The 19,122-nt window shown below is 41.2% G+C and overlaps 1 protein-coding gene across 1 annotated transcript in view; it reads left to right on the forward strand.

Moving 5' to 3' along the window:
- The window catches only part of ADAMTS19 (ADAM metallopeptidase with thrombospondin type 1 motif 19), a 138,379-nt gene that overhangs the window by 66,107 nt on the left and 53,150 nt on the right, over positions 1–19,122 (forward strand). Inside the window, exons 9-12 of the mRNA XM_077344470.1 lie at positions 4,656–4,796; positions 6,338–6,488; positions 7,730–7,831; positions 16,910–17,040. Coding sequence (XP_077200585.1) covers positions 4,656–4,796; positions 6,338–6,488; positions 7,730–7,831; positions 16,910–17,040 — 525 coding nt within the window. The remainder of the gene's footprint in view (positions 1–4,655; positions 4,797–6,337; positions 6,489–7,729; positions 7,832–16,909; positions 17,041–19,122) is intronic.

Raw genomic sequence — 19,122 nt, forward strand, 5'->3', positions numbered from 1 at the left:
GCTGTTTGGGAGCATGCTAACAGCTGCCCATTGGCTGCTTGACGGCCAGGGGCGGGACGAGCTCGGCAATAGCGCTTCCTTTCTAGCGATTTTTGCTGAGACCGGAAGTTTGTGGGAAACGATGGAAACGCAACTGGATTCTACTACAAAGTCAGGTATGCATAATGACGAATTCCACTATTTTAAATGGCGATTTTTCGTTCAGCAAACAATTTGCTACAAGGATCCCGGTGCGGAAAGCCCCTTGTTATAGTTGTTTTCTTTAAATTTGGCAGGTTGATAAGGCAAAGCTTTTTTTAAAAAATGACCACTATCTTCTGTAACTGCTTTTCCTGTTTTATCTTTACCTGTTTTATTTTCAAAACTAGATTAATAGCCCATTGTAGTCTGAAATACAATGCGCGCTAGCATTGGGGGAGGTCAGAGAAATGAGTGAGAGAAAGGAAAGTAGATAGATGGGAAGGAAGTAAGAATGGGAGGAAAAAGGAGAAAGACAGGAGAGAGAGTGAAATATGAAGAGAAAGAGAGGGGGAGAAATGGAGGGAGAGAATGACATGGAAAGAGAGAAATGGAGAGAGTGAGAGAGAGAGCGCAATGCCCCCCCACCTCCAATGACCCAAGCAGGGGCAGGGAGAGTTGGAGAGGTGGTGGCATGTTTTCTCCAAGCAGGGGGTGAGGGTTGGCGTTTGTGGGAGGGAGGGTAGTCCCTGCAGGCAGTCCCTAGTGGCATGAGAAGGTGTGGCTTGCCATTTCCAAGGCTCTTTTCCCTCTATGACTTGCCCTCTCCATAGTCTGCTTGTCTCTGAGCATAGTGTAAGCAAATTTCTCCTCCCATGTCTGTTGGTCTGTCTGTGTACTTGTCTTGTCCTGTGTGAGGTTTGTGGCTTTCTCTCTCTGTTGAAGCCAACTGTGTCTCTGTAGCTGGGTGAAAATCCCTGTCTCCCGGCAGCCCTCTCTTTCTCCTGCCCTCACCAGTAAGTGTCCCCTGGGTCTTAAAGCCCAGTGAGTTCTGTAGTTGGTGGGAATATCTCCTGCTTTCTCGCTTTCTGTGTGCAGCTCAGCCTTGTCCCTCTGAAGCAGGGTGAGTGTGTCATGCTGTGTATCTCTGGGCATGCATCTCTGCCTCAAGGGGGGGGGGATTCTGGCAGCCCTGCCTGTCTGTGAAGTCGGACAGCAGGGGCTGGGCGTGGAATTCCTGGAAAGTATCCCTCCCCCCCTCTGTCTACTGGGTCTGACAGGCCATCCTCGTCAGCCATGGGGCCATGTGCTCTCTGTCGGTACGCACCTCAGGCTGGAGCCTCTGAAGCAGGGAAAATGAATGAGTGTGAAAAGGGCCCCCCCTCACCACCGAGCACACCCAGCGGGCTAGGGAGGGGGCAGGTGTGCTCTGGGAGCGTGGGGAAGCTATCCCCGGCACTCTCCCTCCCTCCCCCCCCGGGAAGCAGTGGCCTGCTCCCCCCGCCCAGCCCCCCCAGCCCCCACTCCAGTCCCCGGCTTCAGTGCAGGTCTTGGAGCAGGCCCGCCGGATCTGCGATGCAGTAGAGGGGCCAATCGTGAGGCGTTTGGCACCTCCCAATTGGCCCCTTCAAGTTTTTATCCCGGACTTGCCCCGCCCCTTTCTCCTCCCACCTACCCCTTACTCTTTTATTCTTACCGCTCCCATGGAATGGTTTACAAATTATAATGTACTAAATCTTTCTTGTCTCTACAACATAATGTTCCTTAATAAAATTTTGTTCTGATTTATTAAAGAATTTTAATTCAGTACTTTTATGCTTTTCAACTTTGGTAATTGAAGAATACAGACAATACCAGAGTGTAGTAGAGAGTGTGTGTATATGTATATAGACCCCATATGTGTGATATATGTATGAGGATGTGCATAGTGTACTGAATCCCTCTGTACTCTGAAATAGAATAAACTTCATGTATGTAATGAAGCTGACATTGTTGTTTGTAATAAATATGGCACAAGATACCTTTTGTTTTTGTAGCATATTGTTAGACATTTATTTGAGTGCCCTGCATAGTGGGATGTGAGTGTCCTGCATAGTGCAGGGGGTTGGACTAGATGACCCATGAGGTCCCTTCCAATTCTATTATTCTATGATTCTATGATTTAAAATGACTGGGGTGATCTGCCCATACTGTCTGGTACTAACAATAGAATATTTGTTTCTTCTATCCTTTCATTACATCTCATCTCATAAATGTATATGTTTATTGTATTGATTTCATTATTTATAGTCTGCGTTTCTCATAGAGACACAAGGCAGGTTACACTTAGTCAATAACGTCAACAAAATGGGACATTTAATAAACCATGATTTATGTGTTGAACCAGTCAGAAAGAACTGAAGCACAGCATAAGTATTAACATGATATATTAAGTGGTGTTAAAATTACATAATAGGATTATAATTATGGTAAGTGATGCATACCAGTCCCTAATTGTTTATCCAAGTAAGCTTGTAAATCATTTTGTACAGTACCAACCCTATTACTCATGCAGAAAAGCTCTCTTGAATAATTCTGTTTTGCATTGTTTGCAGAAAGCCAAAAGAGTGGGAGCCTTCCTGATTTTCTCAGGCAGGTCATTGAAGTGGACACCATCACAGTGAAAGCACATGTATAGACAATTGTTGGGGCCGTTCTGGACCCTATTAAAGAAGTGGGAGCTTTACTTTTTGCAAACGCCATATTTTTGGGGTTTTGCACAATGCCGTAAACATCCAGCATTACATCTGCAAACCAGCTGCTACATCCTCAATTTTAAAGCGCTTGCAGGGGAATCCACAAAACTGGATTATCCCTGCCATGTAGTGCTAGCAGGATGAGCACAGCCAGCAAGACACTCACACAAGACAAGTGCGTCACCAAAGTGGCTGAAGTAGCTAGATTTCCAGCTCCAGTGCCTGCCCTTGAGCCCACTTCCTTCTCTCTTAACCCGCCTGGCTTTCTTTAAAAAAAAAACACTGCGGCCCAGGCAGAGCACAAAATAAACTTTTCCCCACCAAAAAGACCCAAACAAATGAATCACGCCCCCCCCCCATAATTTTTTTAAAGCTTCAAGGCTACGGATCGCAAGAGGGCTTGCAGTGAAAGGAGCCCTATACATCCATGAATAAACGCATATGCGTTTAAATGAATAAGTCACTTAAAAAAATGGCGGGCATTGCAGTCCCTTTAAAAGAGTGAGAAAGGCGATTGGCTGCGGCCCGGTGGTTGGGGACCACCGATTTAGATCTATCTCTGTGGGCAGGCTACAATATACCCGTTGCACGAACATGATGGGGGTGGTGTCCAAATCCAGGCCAGCAGGGCATAGTGGGACAACAGGAATAAAACTGATTATAGATGAATAGGGGATTATGCTCATTTGGGGGGGTATATCAGGCATAAAGATAAGTTTTGTCAGAGATAAATACAGTTTTATTATCTCTCTTTCTGATTTTCATTGTGTTAGTGGGGGAGGGTTTGTATTCTGTTGCAGAAAAATCAACTTCTATTGATAGGCAGGGATATGAAATATGAGGATTGTAGAGGAAATCATTGCCCGTGGAAGGCTGCAAGAACATTGCTGGGCTTTTCTGAGATGTCTGAGTAAAGAATAGGATACTTCAGTCCATTGCACAGCGTTTTCTATGTTTTAGTCTGCTTCAGTATACTTCAAATGTATCACTTTATACCATATGTGCTTATTAAAATTGAAATAAAAATTAATTCCACATTTGCTTTCTTTAGTCATTAAAACCACATTAAAACTGATTTAGATTTTCTAACATAGTCTAGCTAAAATTATCGTCACTTCTATTGGATCAAGTAAAAACAGTTAAGACAATGTTCTAGCTTTATGCATGAGGATCATAGGAAATGGGTCATCTTAGCTTCCCACTAACCAGAACTCTGGTTCCAACTGATGTCTGAGCATTTCTGCACTTTCAGATTTAACATGTCTTTATATGTTAAGTCTTTGAGTAAATTTTGAACTTTAACCATGCATACGGAACCTGTGTGCAACCATTTTGTCAAGATTTAATAACAGAACTTTACATTTAAATTTATCAGACCCACAAGTGAGCTTTTACTTAGGTAGCTAGATGTGGATCCTGTAACAAACCCACAAAATTTTTGAGGTATCAACTTTTAAGAATCAACACTCCTATTGCCAGAGTAAGTAAATACTGGAATATTTGGTTAATATACCAGTGTTTTGCCTAGTCATTGAAGCATGACACGGAATACAGTAAATAAATCTCCCACAAAATATGTTGCAAAAAGTAAATTCAGTTCACATTCAGGTTGCAGTCAAAAGAAGAGAAAAGAGCCTAATCTTAAGAGTACTTTCCCTATCACAAGTGTCCAGCTTGTCTGACGTCATGCATGTGGGAATATGAAGGCATTGTGTCTAAAGGAGAGACCTATGGAGATGTCTGTCTCCATGGAAGGAAGGCCATGTGATAGTAGTGGGAGGACAAAGCAAGAGAGAGAGGAAGAAGTCAGAGAGCATCTCCCAGGTTAAGATAAAGAGAGGCATCCCATTCAAAGACATAACACCTATACTGCTAAGAGTGATAATGTCTAGACTGCTATATTTCCAATGGTAAATACTCTTTTCTGTAAACAGCTCTATTTTCAATGTTTCACATTTTTAGCATGGGAATAAATCATGACAATGACCACCCATCTTGTGCAGATGGTCTCCATATAATGTCTGGAGAATGGATTAAAGGGCAGAATCTTGGAGATGTTTCATGGTCTCGATGCAGCAGAGAAGATCTGGAAAGATTTCTCAGGTAATTTATTCAAAAAAAATTGGTCATTTAATTTAATATTTTTGTGGTGGCTATAAATTTCAGATCTGTCAACTTTTCAGCAACTTTTAGCAGTAAAACACATTTCTTTAAAGTTACCTTCTGGTCTACAGACAGCATTTTATTAGCCAATGCTGATTAATGGCCAGTGCCACTGTCAATGGAATTTAATTTTAGTAATCAGGGTTTGGTTTTATATTTACTGTTTACTGTGGAATTTTAATCTTTAACCTGCCGCAAGCCAATATGCTGAGAGCAGTGGGAAACAAATCCAGTGAAGGAAGGAAGGAAGGAAGGAAGGAAGGAAGGAAGGAATTTTCAAAATGTATTATTTACCTTTAGGGATTTTTTGTTTTTGCATTTTTGTAATTATTCTGCAGAACTTTGCAAGGGTTTAAGAAAATAGTATAACGGCTTTACTTACAAAAATACGATCATTTTGTCCAGTCATATTATTTAAAAGGATGAATGCCTCAAGATATGGTTCAGTTTGAACCACTTGACAGGTTACAATGTCAAGACTAGAAGCTGGGAAACCTGTGTTCAAATGCTTCCTATCCCACAAGGTTTACCTGGTAACCTTGGGCTAGTCATTCTCTCATAGCTTAACCAACTTCCCAGGGCTACTGTGAGTATAAAAAGAGGAAACCTGAACCATGTACAGATCTGCTGTGAGCCCCAGACAAAGATTCCACCTGGGCCCCCCTGCATGACACTGATCCAATATTCCATTACTATTCAAGTAACTAGTAAATACTTTTATTCTTTTGATAGATCATAGAAAATATTAATTCATACCTCCCCCATACATACACATTTTCTGTTTAGAATGTTAGCAAGAGATTTTTGCCATACTACTAGTACCTGCTTTCTATGTTGCCAAGCAGGAATGTGAAGGAGTTGAGACCAAGATAAACTAATAAGCGGGGGGATTAGAATGAGGGTGAAAAATGAAGGCATATCATGAATGGAAGAGGCCAAAGTGAAAGAGGGGACAAGTATGGAAAAGAGGAAGAGAAATTTAGAAAAGAGGAAATATTTTATTTTCTAAGTGATGAATTTTATTATGTATGTTCAGAAGACATTGTTTACAAAAATGGAGCCTGTGACCTTTCTATGGCTATAATAGAATGGCTCACTATACCACCTGAGCCAGAAGAGCTGAGGGCTCTGAAGGAGCTATCACAGTTCTGCAGGGCCTGTAAGACGGAACTGGAACAAGTGATTGAAATTTCAGGAAAAGACTGTGTAGCTGCACTTAATGCTCATTTTTAGAATGTTTGAAATCAGACTATGAGACAGTCCCATCCAGCAAGGGAGATCTATGCAGTACCTATAGGTTTTCCAACTTCTTTGGGTTGCTATTATGTCCACCAGTTTGTATTAGTAAGTAGCAATTGAATGCGTCCTGGTGAATTCTCTGAATCTTTGAGGAAATATTGTTTGTGTTAGGTTTGTTTTTGTCGGTGAAATTACAAGCCTCTATTACTATTTAATATTTTTTAATATTTGTATATTGGCAGGTCAAAGGCTAGTAATTGCTTGTTGCAGACAAATCCCCAGAGCCTCAACTCTGTGATTATTCCTTCAAAGCTGCCAGGTATGACATATACTGCAGATGAACAGTGTCAAATTCTCTTTGGACCAGGTGCCTCCTTTTGCCAAGAAATGCAGGTATTGATTGAATGCTTATCATTTATTTATCTTCTAATATAACAATGTTTAGACTTTTTACATAAGTTTATGAAAAGAGAAGAAAAGGGGATTAAAGAATAAACAAACATGAACGGGTTCTTTGGTGCTTACTCTGTTAACTGCTCAAAACTCCTAACCATTTCAGATTCTTCAAGATGGAGTATATTTAATATTTATTTACCCACTGATTCCCCAAAAACATATACTAAATTACATTAGTGTCAGGAGTGATCCCTGTTTTTTGCATCAAAAAAGAATCCTATATGTATTCTGGTGGAGTGAGGTAGAATAAGGCGACGATTAACAGATTGAGTGAGAAGATTTGATTTTTGCTGCCATGGGGGAATTAGGTGTCTGTGGGGCTTATTTTAGCACACACACACTGTTCAACCTGCAAGAATCTTCCTAGAACACTGGAGTAGTTATTACCTTCATAGTACCTGAATCCCAAGAATGAGCAGATTTAGAAGGGAGGAAGAACAACAAGCAATTTCTTTATTCATTTTTACTTCATTTATACCCCACCCAAACCAGCTTCCATCATTCTCTTCTCTGTTCTATCCTCACAGCAACCTGTGGCATGGGTTAAAGTAAGAGTATGTGACTCAGCAAGCTCCCATAACAGATGGGGATTTGAATTTAGTCTGTAACCACTGCACCAAATTGCCGTTTTCAAGCTTGTTGGGTCCATAGTTGCTTTAGTATCCATAGTAGACTTCATTCATATCGCATTTGGCATCTTCTTAAACCTGTAACTAGTAAATTTGTTTCTGGACTCAATTAAAGGAACTGGTTTTTACATTTAAAGCCCTTAATGGTCTGACTCTAGAGTTCCTGAATGACCCCTTTTACAGCATCATCCCACCCAAGTTTTGAGCTATGCACACAATACCTTAGTGGAAATATTTTAGGTGGGACTTGTTGAATGACTTTTTTTGACCATTGTCTCTGAGGAACTGACATTGATGTTACCTTTACTGGCTTTCTGGAATAAGATAAAGAAATTTCAACTGGATTAGAACAGTGGACAAAGCTTGATGTTATACGTATGTTTTATTAATGTTTTTTTTGTACAGTTTATTATAGTTTTATTTTATTGTCTATTTTATTTGGGAGCTTTCTGGGGACATATGGGTAGAAGGGCAACTGTAAGCATTCTAAATGTATACAGCTGATAAATAGATAAATTGATGCAGAACATCAATGTCTGTTTTTTCCAGCATGTTATTTGTACTGGATTATGGTGTAAAGTGGAAGGGGAGAAGGAATGTAAAACAAAGCTGGATCCACCAATGGATGGAACTGATTGTGACACTGGAAAGGTACAATAGAACATTACCTGTCAAAAATAAGTGGGGATTAATTTGTTTTGTTTTTGCAGTCTTGATTCTGCCATTCTGTGTGTACCTTATTTTTGTTTAAAATTTTATAATCTTCTTTCATTTGGTTATATTCATCAGGCTTTATTTTTATATTTTAATTAATTATTAATTACTATTCCCAAATTACATAGAAATAGGGAGTGGCTAGCTCACTCTTAAAATTGATGGTTAGAGGTCCATCACTAGAAATTTACAAGCAGGGAACCCACAATTACTTGTGGGTGACATCTCAATTTCCCCTCCCCTACTAATTTCTGGTTCCTGTCCCTAAAAGCCCTTGTAACCTCTTATCCCTGTTTTCTTCTCATTCCCACCCAACACACAACCTACCTTTATCTGCTGCCCTGTCTTCAGCTTTCCTTTTGTGGCTCTCTAGGCAGCCTCTACCCAGGAAAACCAGTTGCATGGTGCAGCCTACTGGGTTCGGCTCAGATATGAGATAGAGAGCCTACAAACATTTGTGTAGTTCCCTGATTTCCCTATCACATCTCCCATGTTATTTCCTCTTTCTCTCCTCCTGGCAACCCCTACATGCTCATCTTTCCCTGTTTCCTGCTCTCCTTCCCAACAAACCTATCCTTTATCTTTGCACTTATTCAGCTATTTCTTCACATCGAGGATCCAAAACAGATCACATTGTTCTCTTCTCTATTTTATCCTCACAACAAACCTGTGAAGTAGATTAGGCTGATGATGTGTACCTGACCCAGGGTTACCCAGTGAACTACCATGACAGAATGGGAATTTGAGCATGGGTTTCCCTCCTATTATAAAACTCTCAGGGGCTTTCCGCACTCCTTCAAAATCGCACAATGGTTGCCAATTGAAATCACTACAGTTTTGCCATTATGCACAACGTCGTTGACAATCTGCCACATACCTGAAACCGATCCGCAAAAAGCGCTTCCTTGTAGCGCTTTCAGGGAAATCCCCAAAAGTGGATTCACCCTCCGGAAAGTGCTACACTCCTGCAACCAATCTGCAACACTAGCGGGAAAGTTCTGTGCGTTACCATTGTTGTGGTTTCTACAAAGTCCCTCCCCCTGGCTCTCTCCTCTGATCTTCCGGCGAAGCGATCGCCATTTTTTTTTCTCCGAGCAAGCGGAGATCAACGAACCGGCAAGCCTTCGTTTACCCAGTGAGGCTTCCCCGGCTGCAGTCCCTCCCCAGAGCTCCCCAGTCACTAAGCACAAACAACAGAGAAGCCCGTTTGCTGATGTATTTTCCCTTTATTTTTTACACTGTTTTCGGCTAAAAATCGGGCCCGTGAGGGGGGGGGGATTTTTTTTTCCACTCGGGGGGAGCGTGGCAACGATGAAACGACAGCTCAAACACACCTGCAAGCTGGATGGGTCTCTCCGTTGCAACGAATCAACACAGATTCATTGCAACGGGTGTGTTTTTTTAAAAAACTTTCTTAAAGGGAAAGGGGCTGTTTGGGAGCATGCTAACGGCCGCCCATTGGCTGCTTGACGGCCAGGGGCGGGACGAGCTTGGCAATAGCGCTTCCTTTCTAGCGATTTTTGCCGAGACCGGAAGCCTGTGGGAAACGATACAAAACGCAACTGGATTCTACTACAAAGGCAGGTATGCATAATGACGAATTCCACTATTTTAAATGGCGATTTTTCGTTCAGCAAACAATTTGCTACAAGGATCCCGGTGCAGAAAGCCCCTCAGTATTTCACCATAGTGGCTGTTGTGGAGTGGGTGCTGCTGAGCAGTAACAAGCAGCCAATACTGAGTGAATCATGCAGATATGGGTGGTAGTGAGTCACCTGGTGGATGTTGCTGACCCTAGCCCTGATGAATCTTTCCTCAGAGGTCCTAACAGCCCTGCCCTGTCCCGCTGCCTTTTACTGAGAGAAACCAAGGCTAGAAGGTGGGTAGTACTGTAGTAGTTGCCTAGCAACGGTCACTGATGACATCCTTATCCATTGTTCCTCTTAATAGTTGTGAAACAGCCTGGGGGCGTGGCCGCACCCTGATTGGCCCTGCCCCTACAGCTCCCTCCCTCCGTTCCTGAAGGCTAGTAACTTTGCTCTCAGACGCACCTCACTGCCGGAGCCAGCAGTTCAGGGGAGAGGACCCTGGGTGAAGGGTGGTGGTGGAGGGGGCAAGCCCTCCAGGCCACTAATGAACTCCGTCTTGGGCTGCTAACAACCTCCCGGGCTGCTAACAACCTCCATCTGGACCGACTAAGTTCTGTCATGAGTTCTGTCCCAGGCCTGCTGACAAGCTGGCCAGCCCCCACCTGCACTGCTTGATCTGGCTGTGAGCTGTTCCAGAGTCCGAGCGACCCAAAGCCACCTTAAGTGGCTTGGGCAGGGGGGGCTAGGGGGGCCTTTCAAAGCCTGTTCTTAGGAACGGGCTTTGAAACTAGTTAATTTAATAAATGTAAAGGTACTGCTTCTATTATTTAAGAATAACCCCCACTTTTAATGTTTTTTTTAGATGTCAATTTTTACTGAAAGCCTAGGGCTTTTTTGGGTGGTGGGGGTTATGGAATGATCTGTCTTGTACATGGTTTCAGTCTCTAGATTTATGTATCCATGGATTTACCTATATTGAGAATTAGATATTTTGATCGTGTACACTAACTGTTAATTTATCACTAGTTGAGGTGGCTCTACAGCCAATCAGATATGTTCTGCTTTGAATTTTGTAGGTGCTCTGCATAGTAACACCATATGCTTAGTGATCTTGACCTTCTAGTCTTATTTTATATTCCTCTTCTATCTGAATAGCTATGTATACTTTCCAGTTCAGGATAACATGCATTCAACAAAGTGTGTTCTAGCTTACATGATTGTGGGAAAATGCTCTCCACCCTAGAATTCTCTACAATATTTCAATAATTGGGGTGCCAGAACACTGGCAAAAGAAAAACAATAGGTGATTACTCATTTCACTCCCAAGCACAGAGTACTTTAGTGCTCAGTTATAGAGATGGACCTGGCCAGAGTAGAATATAAGGTCTACCACCTTTGCTATAAAATCACACCTAGAGACAGAGATGAAGAAGCTAAATGCTAGATTGTAGTTCTTCTTTTTTGATCCTTTTGGAGTGATCACAGAGTGGGATGGACACCCAAGGGAGATAATACATTCTCAGGAAATGACAAAGAAGTTATCATAATCTTCTCTGCTGCTGAACTCTAACTCTTTAAGCCCCCAAGGCCTATCTTTTCCACTGAGAGTCTCTCTTGACCCCATGTCAAGAGACAATGGGGTCAAGTCCCTAAACTGGAGAATGGGGGACTTTTAAATAGTTGTAACCTCTGAGAGTTAGCAGCCTATACTAGCAACAACATCAGTGGGATATGTTTAGAATTAGTGCTAGAAGTCCGCATGTTTTTACCCTTGCAGTGTAAGCTTGTTTGGTCTGTTGCTGAAATGATAATATGTATGATTTTTATTTGTTTGTTAAACTTCCTTATTATTTGAACATTTGGAACCTGATCTCTGTGCCTTTATCAGTGTCCATTGTGATTGTTTCTAACCATCATGTTCTTTGTTGGACTGATTTTCTTTTACCACTGACCAGTCCTAGCATAATTGCTTTCCCCATTGAGTTGGATTGAATAATAAGGCCAAAGTAAGTGAGCTGGAGTTTTGTAATTTACTGTAGGGGAATCATCAAACAGTTAATTGCAAGTGCATTTCCACCCTCCAAAGACTGAACCATACTATCTTGGAGCTGTCCAGGATTTCAAATTTGGGGTCATTCCTACCATTGCTTTTGGGTACATCTCCGAAAAGAGCAAATGAAATTTCTGATCAAAATGTCTATGTGGAAAGAGACCTACTTGTTATTTCTGAATTGTTTCCCAGACCTATTCAACTACTACTATGATCCAAACTTCATATCAAAGTCTTTCAGAACACTGAGGCTCATCCTCTCAAGCCAGTCCATAAAGTCCTACCCAGTTGTCATCATCCTAATCACATGAATAAGGCATAATTTCAAAATGGTGCTGATGGACTCCTCAGTCCCTGTTTTTCACATAACTTGTAGGATTCCAGATGATTCCCACTGGAAAGACATGTGTCTTAAATATGTTAGCTATAGCAGCCTGGCACCCACCCAAGTTTTTGCTGAGCTCAACACTGGGTAAAAAACCTCTGTAAAAAAACTTCCTTACCCATCACTCTAGACTGCTGTTAGCAAACCATCCAGGGAGGCATGGGAATACTCTCATGCGTCATTTATGTATGTACCTCCCAAATCATGGCCTGTGGGCTCTTGTTGTCACAAGCAGATTCACACCCTTCTAAGTCCATTGAAGTCAATAGACTTAAACTAGGGTTGGCCATATTGCCCTGGTAAATGCTGCAAGTTTTTGAGGGTGGTGGCAGACCTAGCTTAGAAAGGTGTAACTCCACCTAGGATGGCAATGTAAGTGTGCTTATACACAGTAATATTCTTGGGATTATATTTGGAAAAAGAGAGGGGGGTGACATTTTTCTAATTGAATTAAATCAATGTTAGTTAATAATTAGTACAGTAAGAAACAAAAGGACAGGTAAGAAAGGAGGCAAATATGAAGAGGCAATGTATTATATTATTTATATGCGCTTTCACCAAGAGAGAAGGAGAATGATTCATACACTGTCTGATCTGCTGAAGCATGAATATTGTCAAGAATCATGGTGCTGTAGGAATAATCCTGGGGTAAAACTGAACCTAACCTAGGCTATTTTCACATGGGGGGGGGGGGGAAGCTGCAAGTGGGACTGAGATGTGCAAGGACAGCATTCACATGTTTCGTCTCTGTATCATTGACTGCTGGCACCACTCTTTTTCCTGACAACATTATTACAGACCCCTTTCCCAGAGCCTGGCAACTTTCCCTCCCACCAACAACAGATGAAATTGCTCTTTCTTTAAAAAAATATCTGTAAAGAACTGGAAGGGAGGTGGACTGCTGGTAGAACTTTCATTCAGAGGCTTTGTCAGCTGGCAGTGTGCTTTTCCCTAAGTTGGAGCAACAAAGGTTTAAAAGGGAAACCCTCACAAAACCCACTGCATAATGTGAAAGCCCCCAAATAAACCAGAGAGGGCTGTTTGTTGTGTGCCACCAGGGAAAATGCAGCCCGTTTATATCTTCCATGCGTATATACAAGATGAAATCTGTAAGAATTCCCCCCACCCCATGATTGCAGACTGTAACCCACCTTCCTTCAATATGTTTTCTTCATCTGTGGCTATAGCTTTTTTATACCATTCTGCGGCAGGTAGGGCAGAGAAACTTATTTATTTTCAGTGACTGAATATACAGTTCTACATCTTGGCCCATCAAATGTTCATATGTCTTCTGTGTCTTCACAGCCATTCCTGACACAGTTAGGCTCCTGGGTCAGTTTTGACCCTCTTTACTGACTAAAAAAAGCATACTGACATTTATTCCTCATATAATAATTTCATGACTGCTACGGCCTCCATTAGTTGTCAAGCATGCCGGTTCTATTTCTTCCATTGTTCTTCTCTTTCTTATTGGAACACCAACTGTTTCTGTTCCAGGATAGAATCATAGAGTTGGAAGGGTCCATAGAAGCCATCTAGTCCAACCCCCACTCAATGCTGGATCAGCCTAAAGCATAAAGAATAGTTATCTGTCCAGTTGCTGTTTGAAGACTGCCAATGAGAGCTCACCACTTCCTTAAGCAGTTGATTCCTACTGAACTACTCTGACTGTGAAATCTTTTTCCTGATGTCTATCTGATACCGTTCTATGCATAGTTTAAACCCATTACCGCAGATCCTATCCTCTGCTGTCAACAGGAACCTTTCCCTGCCCTCCTCTAAGTGACAAGCTTTCAAATACTTAAAGACAGCAGTCATGTCCCCTCTCAACCTCCTCTTCTCCAGGATGAAGACTCCCAAGGATCTCAACTTTTCCTCATAGGGCTTAGTCCTCCAGCCCGAGATCATTCCCATTGCTCTCCTCTGCATCCTCTCAGTTTTGTCCATGAGCTTTTTGAAGTGAGGCCTCCAGGACTTCACACAGTACTCTAGGTGGGATCTGACCAATGCAGTATGCAGTGGGACTGTGACATCTTGTGATTTTGATGTTATGCCTCTGTTGATACACCCCAAAACTGCATTTGTCTACTTTACCACTGCATCACATTGTCTGCTCATATTTAGCTTACAGTCTACAAGTATCCCAAGATCATGTTCACATACACTGCTACCCAGAAGTGTTTCTCCCATCTAGTATGCATGCTTCTCTTTTTTGTGACCCAGATGTAGGACTCTGCGCTTCTTATTGAATTGCAACTTGTTCTCATTTGCCCACTTTTCCAATGTGTTTAGATCTCATTGAACTCTATCTCTGTCTTCTGATCTGTTCACTACACCTCCCAATTTGGTGTCATCTGAAAATTTAATGAGGAGTTCCCCTACCCCCTCATCAAGATCATTGATAAAAATGTTGAAAAGTACTGGACCCAGTATTGAGCCCTGTGGCACTCTGCTATTCACTGTCCTCCACTCTGATGAAATATCATTGACAACCACTCTTTGTGTGCAGTTTTCTAGCCAGTTCCCTGCCTTACTGAAATCCAGGTCAAGAACATCCACTGAGTTTCCACGATCTAATAATCCCATCAATTTGGTCCTTTAGAATATCTCATCCACAACGATTCACAAGCACAGAGGTATTGTCTACAGGGCTTATTTTGACTAGTGACCATATGACAATTTCTGCTGTTCTGCTACCAATGAGGTAGCAGATCTGTTACCATGTTAAAAGTGCTTGTATGTCTAAATATTAAATAGTAACAATTAGACATTAATTCAAGTCATTGCATGACTTAGTATACAAAGTTCAGGCACTCTTGTACTTTCTCCAGCAATTATTTATGCCTGTAGAACCTTGAAGAAAAACAGTAAGATGAGAACTTCATGATCACACATATTTAGACTGCAAATAAATTGACTGTCAATTTTCAGTGCATACAACTTATTCTACTTTAGTCATCAATTGATTCCAGATACATTTGCATGTGTATTGTGTATTAGAATTGCAAGTTACAATAGAATAAAATTTACTTATACTGATAGTGCAGGATAAAAACTGGAACATTTCTTGATAGTGGAAGCAGACACGCTTATTGTTAGAAGGAAAATGCCATTTAGAAAACTATTTTGTATGCGATGTAAAATTGGTAATAATACACTGGAAATATGACTTAAATGAGATGCTGGTCATATATTTGACAAATTATTATTTTGGATAATTGCTCATTGCTTTCTAGTACCAAAATCTTAAACATGTCCTTGTAATATGTGTCTCAGATGGATTTTGCCCTTGTATGTCTTTTTAAAAACTTATGTTACCAAATGTCTTTTAAGGGCCTATTAAGAACACCCAACACACATGCTATTCCTCCTGAATTACTGTCCTACTTTACTAAACATGACATTAAAAGGGTAGCAAAAATAAGTAATTTAACAAGAAAGATGTGTGCTTTTTGCCCAAGCTTTACATTTCTTTTTATTATGGGTAGTCGTAAAAAAAGAGGAGATGAAGATCCAGATATATTTTCAGTGGAAACAAAAGGACAGACAGGCAAAAAGCTTCAAGTGGAAGTCTGCTTAAAATGCCTATATTGTATGCCTCTTCAAGATAGAGTAATGATTAGGTCTCCACAATTTAAGCAGTTATAGTGCCACTTCATAAATTACATCAGTTTTATGGTTGCTGCTGAAAGCCCATAGGCCTAACTAGAGACTGAAGGTGGAATCAAATGCGCCTTGTACATTGATAAAAGCTGCATACAGTTTACCTTTTAAACATAAGGAGCACTTTTCTGCTAGGGAGGATAATATGAGACAATGGTCAAGTGAGGTACATCCATAGTGAAATCCTATTTGTTCTTTGCCTAGTAAATTATTAATGACCATCCAATCAGATAAACGTCCCAGTAAGTGTTTTGAGTATAGTTTCCCCAGTACTGATAATAAGCTTACGGGATGGTAGTTGCTAAGAATGTTGGGACAACCTTTTTTCAAAATTGGGACTATAATGGAGTTCAGCCAAGAATCAGGTAGAACCCCAAATGTATCAATTAAGGTGAATAGATGAGCCAGTGGTTCAGACCACCAATTTAATTAGGTCCATTGGAATGCCATCAGGGCCCGGTGCTTTGCCTGATTTCATTGAGGCTATGAGATCGCAAATCTCTACTTGAGAAACCAGAGGCCAGAGGGAACATTAGATGGAATCTGAATTTCCTCAAAGGCCTCTGTTAGTACTGAATCTGAGAAAAGATTTGAGAAATGTCCCATCCAATCAGCGGCTGAAATAGGTGACGAGTAGATTGTATTAAGAGGCCAAATGGAGCCTGCTATCTCTGCCCAGAAGTCTTGATTGGACGGCTTTCAGCAATCGAGTCCATTTCTTCAAGGCATGTTCATGTTCCTTTTCAGCCAAGGTAAGCTGGCATCTTCTTCTAGCCTCAAAATAACTAGAGGCAAGCTTAGTAGAGAGCCTGGTACGTAGTTGTTGGTAGTCGTCGCAGATTTTTTTTTTATGGGCCCAACGTTCGGAATCAAATCAGGAGGAGGTTCTTTTAAATGTACTGACTGTGTGAGTTGTTTTTGCTAAAATGAAGCTGTGTGGAGAAGGGATTTGTATTTGCATATTGCCCAGTTCCTGAAATCCATGGTTTCTTTCAGCTGCAAGACATGCAGGACCTTCAGCAGCCACAGTCATGCTCCAGGTTCACTGGCAGTTGTACTGCAGCCTGCAAAGCAGAAATTTAAAGGTGTCACTTTTTAAAAGATTCTTTATTTTTCTGAATAATTACAGTTCGGATCCAGTCCAGTGGTAGTGACTGTAGAGAGCAGAAATTGATGTCTGGAGATTCTCAGAAACAGAGGGGGGAAGAATCTGTGCTGTTGCTGTCCGCTTGTGATCTATCTAATATATTCAAAGGAGTTATGATTGAACATAAGGAAATGAATAACTTGGATGGGCTGCAATAACTTCAAACTAATTTTTGTGATAGTGGTGTAAGGCTGGAGAATGTACCAGTAAGATGCCTTTCGCTGGACATATGGAAGGGGAATGGACTGCATGGAGTGCTTGTAGCAGAACTTGCAACACTGGAATCAGCAGTCGACAGCGTAGATGCCCTGGGTAACATAAAATTAGTTTCTCCTTTTTGGTTGTATAATATTATTTTGATTAATAATATTTGTTTCATCCTGGTTATCATAATAAAAGGGGAAACTCCTGTGGCTTACTATAGAACTGAGCAAGAGCTAGAAGCTTATATCATATAGGAGGTTATATTATGTTACACAAGCTAATCCCCTCCTTAAATTTTTTATTCTGAATTGTGCATTGATTCATGTACACAGGATACATGGGTATTCTAGCTTCGTTAATCAGAACTAAAAGGATTATTAAAGTAGTTTTTCCATCTGTGATCAGGGCTGAATGTATATTTTTGCTGTGTTCTCAGAAACATGGAAGTGCAATGTTCTGTCTGATACAGTTTTTACACAAACACTATCATCCTTGCCAGATCAAACATTTACTTTACTGTCTTGAATGTCAGAATATGAATGAATAGAAACTGAACAGAATTAATGGGAGAGGACAAGTCTCATGCCTACTCTAGATATTATAAGAGAGAATATTTTGTTCCCTTCTCCTCAACTGCATCTCAAATGGCAATCCATATACTTTCAGGGTATTCAGCAGAACTGAGAATTATGCTAGTTTCAGTTTGCCTAGATACATCCTTATATCTCTGTGTCTTCACCTAGGCATCCGTTTCCTTGTGAAAATCTAGATTGATAGAACTTCACAGAAGAATCAGGGGCCCAAATATCTTGGAATAGTCATTTAATTGAATAACGTTCCAAGAGATGTTAATGATACATCCAACATAGGTGGAGGGGAGTGTTTAATGGTCCTGGCCACATCAAGGATCCAGAAGCAGACAGGAGTCAAGGCAGGCAAGGACCGCAACCACTATCAGAACAAGGATTCTATAACACCCAGAGCTGGACTGAGGCTATTTATGGGTGCTAATTCGTTATTTTGGTACCTGTGCAGTCCCACATGAGTACTGCACACACACTGGCCTACTGCAAAGAGATTTGAAGCTCAGAAAGCACTCCATCCCCCTTCTCCACACTGTTTCCTGCCTTTTGGAGCCTGATATAAAGGGTATGGAGCACCCTTCTCACAGTTCTCTCTACTGCCATTGTTAGAAGCTAACTCAGTCTCGTTTTTAATCAGCACAAAATTGCCAACAATTTCTACCTCATCCTACTGCCTCATCCTACTGCCTTAGAGAGAAGCGTCTGAAAAATAGCACAATAAGTAGTCTGTAAAAAAAATGAAGGTCCTGTGGGTCAAAAATCCCACATGCAGATGACCATGACACCCCCCCTAAGCCTCAACAAAGTACATGATATCTAGTGCTGTTCCAAAGCATATTCCAACTATCTCAGGCCTGGTAGAGAACATAGGAAATTTAACATAGCTCATCTGAACCACCACCTAAAAAGCTGGATGGGTGTGTCCACAGCTATCTTTCCCAACCATGTTCTGCATGATCGTGCAGCTTCTGGGGTTTCTCAAAGCCTGGACATGAGTTTCTCAATGGTAGAAAGGTTGAGAAAAGCTGCTACAGACAATGCAGAAGTTACACAAGGGAAAGTCCAGTCCTCCAGTGAATGGCTTTTGATGATTACCAACCTGTTTATGAGAACAGAGAGCCAGATTACGCCTCTGAATCCTCTTCTGATGATGCCATACAAGAACCTTCTATAGACTACAAGAACAAGAATCTTTGCAGCTATAACAAACAACTTGTTCAGATGGCTCAATCCCTCAAAATAGATTAATCCTGTTATTCCTAAATTGATAGATTCAGTATTCACAATTATGCATCTTGGAAACACAATTGGATCTTGGCTATTCCTCGCATCAGTATCACTTTCTTCTAGGCTTATTGAGAATCTATACAAAACCATGTAGGAAGGATGCCTTTCCTTTTTGAATATTCCACTGCTAACGTCTTGGTGATTGGCCTTATTTAAGGGGAAAATAGGGGCAATCAACAGTCTGCTCTGATTGATAAAAGGCCATAAAGTGGATGGGGTAGGAAGAAAAACTACATGTCTTCCATTCTTGGCTTCTATACCACCAGTTATCAATGCATAATGGGATGGTGTGATAGGCAGCACTATAAAAATAAGGTCC

The sequence above is a fragment of the Paroedura picta genome, chromosome 7 (genome assembly GCF_049243985.1).
Source record: "Paroedura picta isolate Pp20150507F chromosome 7, Ppicta_v3.0, whole genome shotgun sequence".
NCBI classification, from domain to species: Eukaryota; Metazoa; Chordata; class Lepidosauria; order Squamata; family Gekkonidae; genus Paroedura; species Paroedura picta.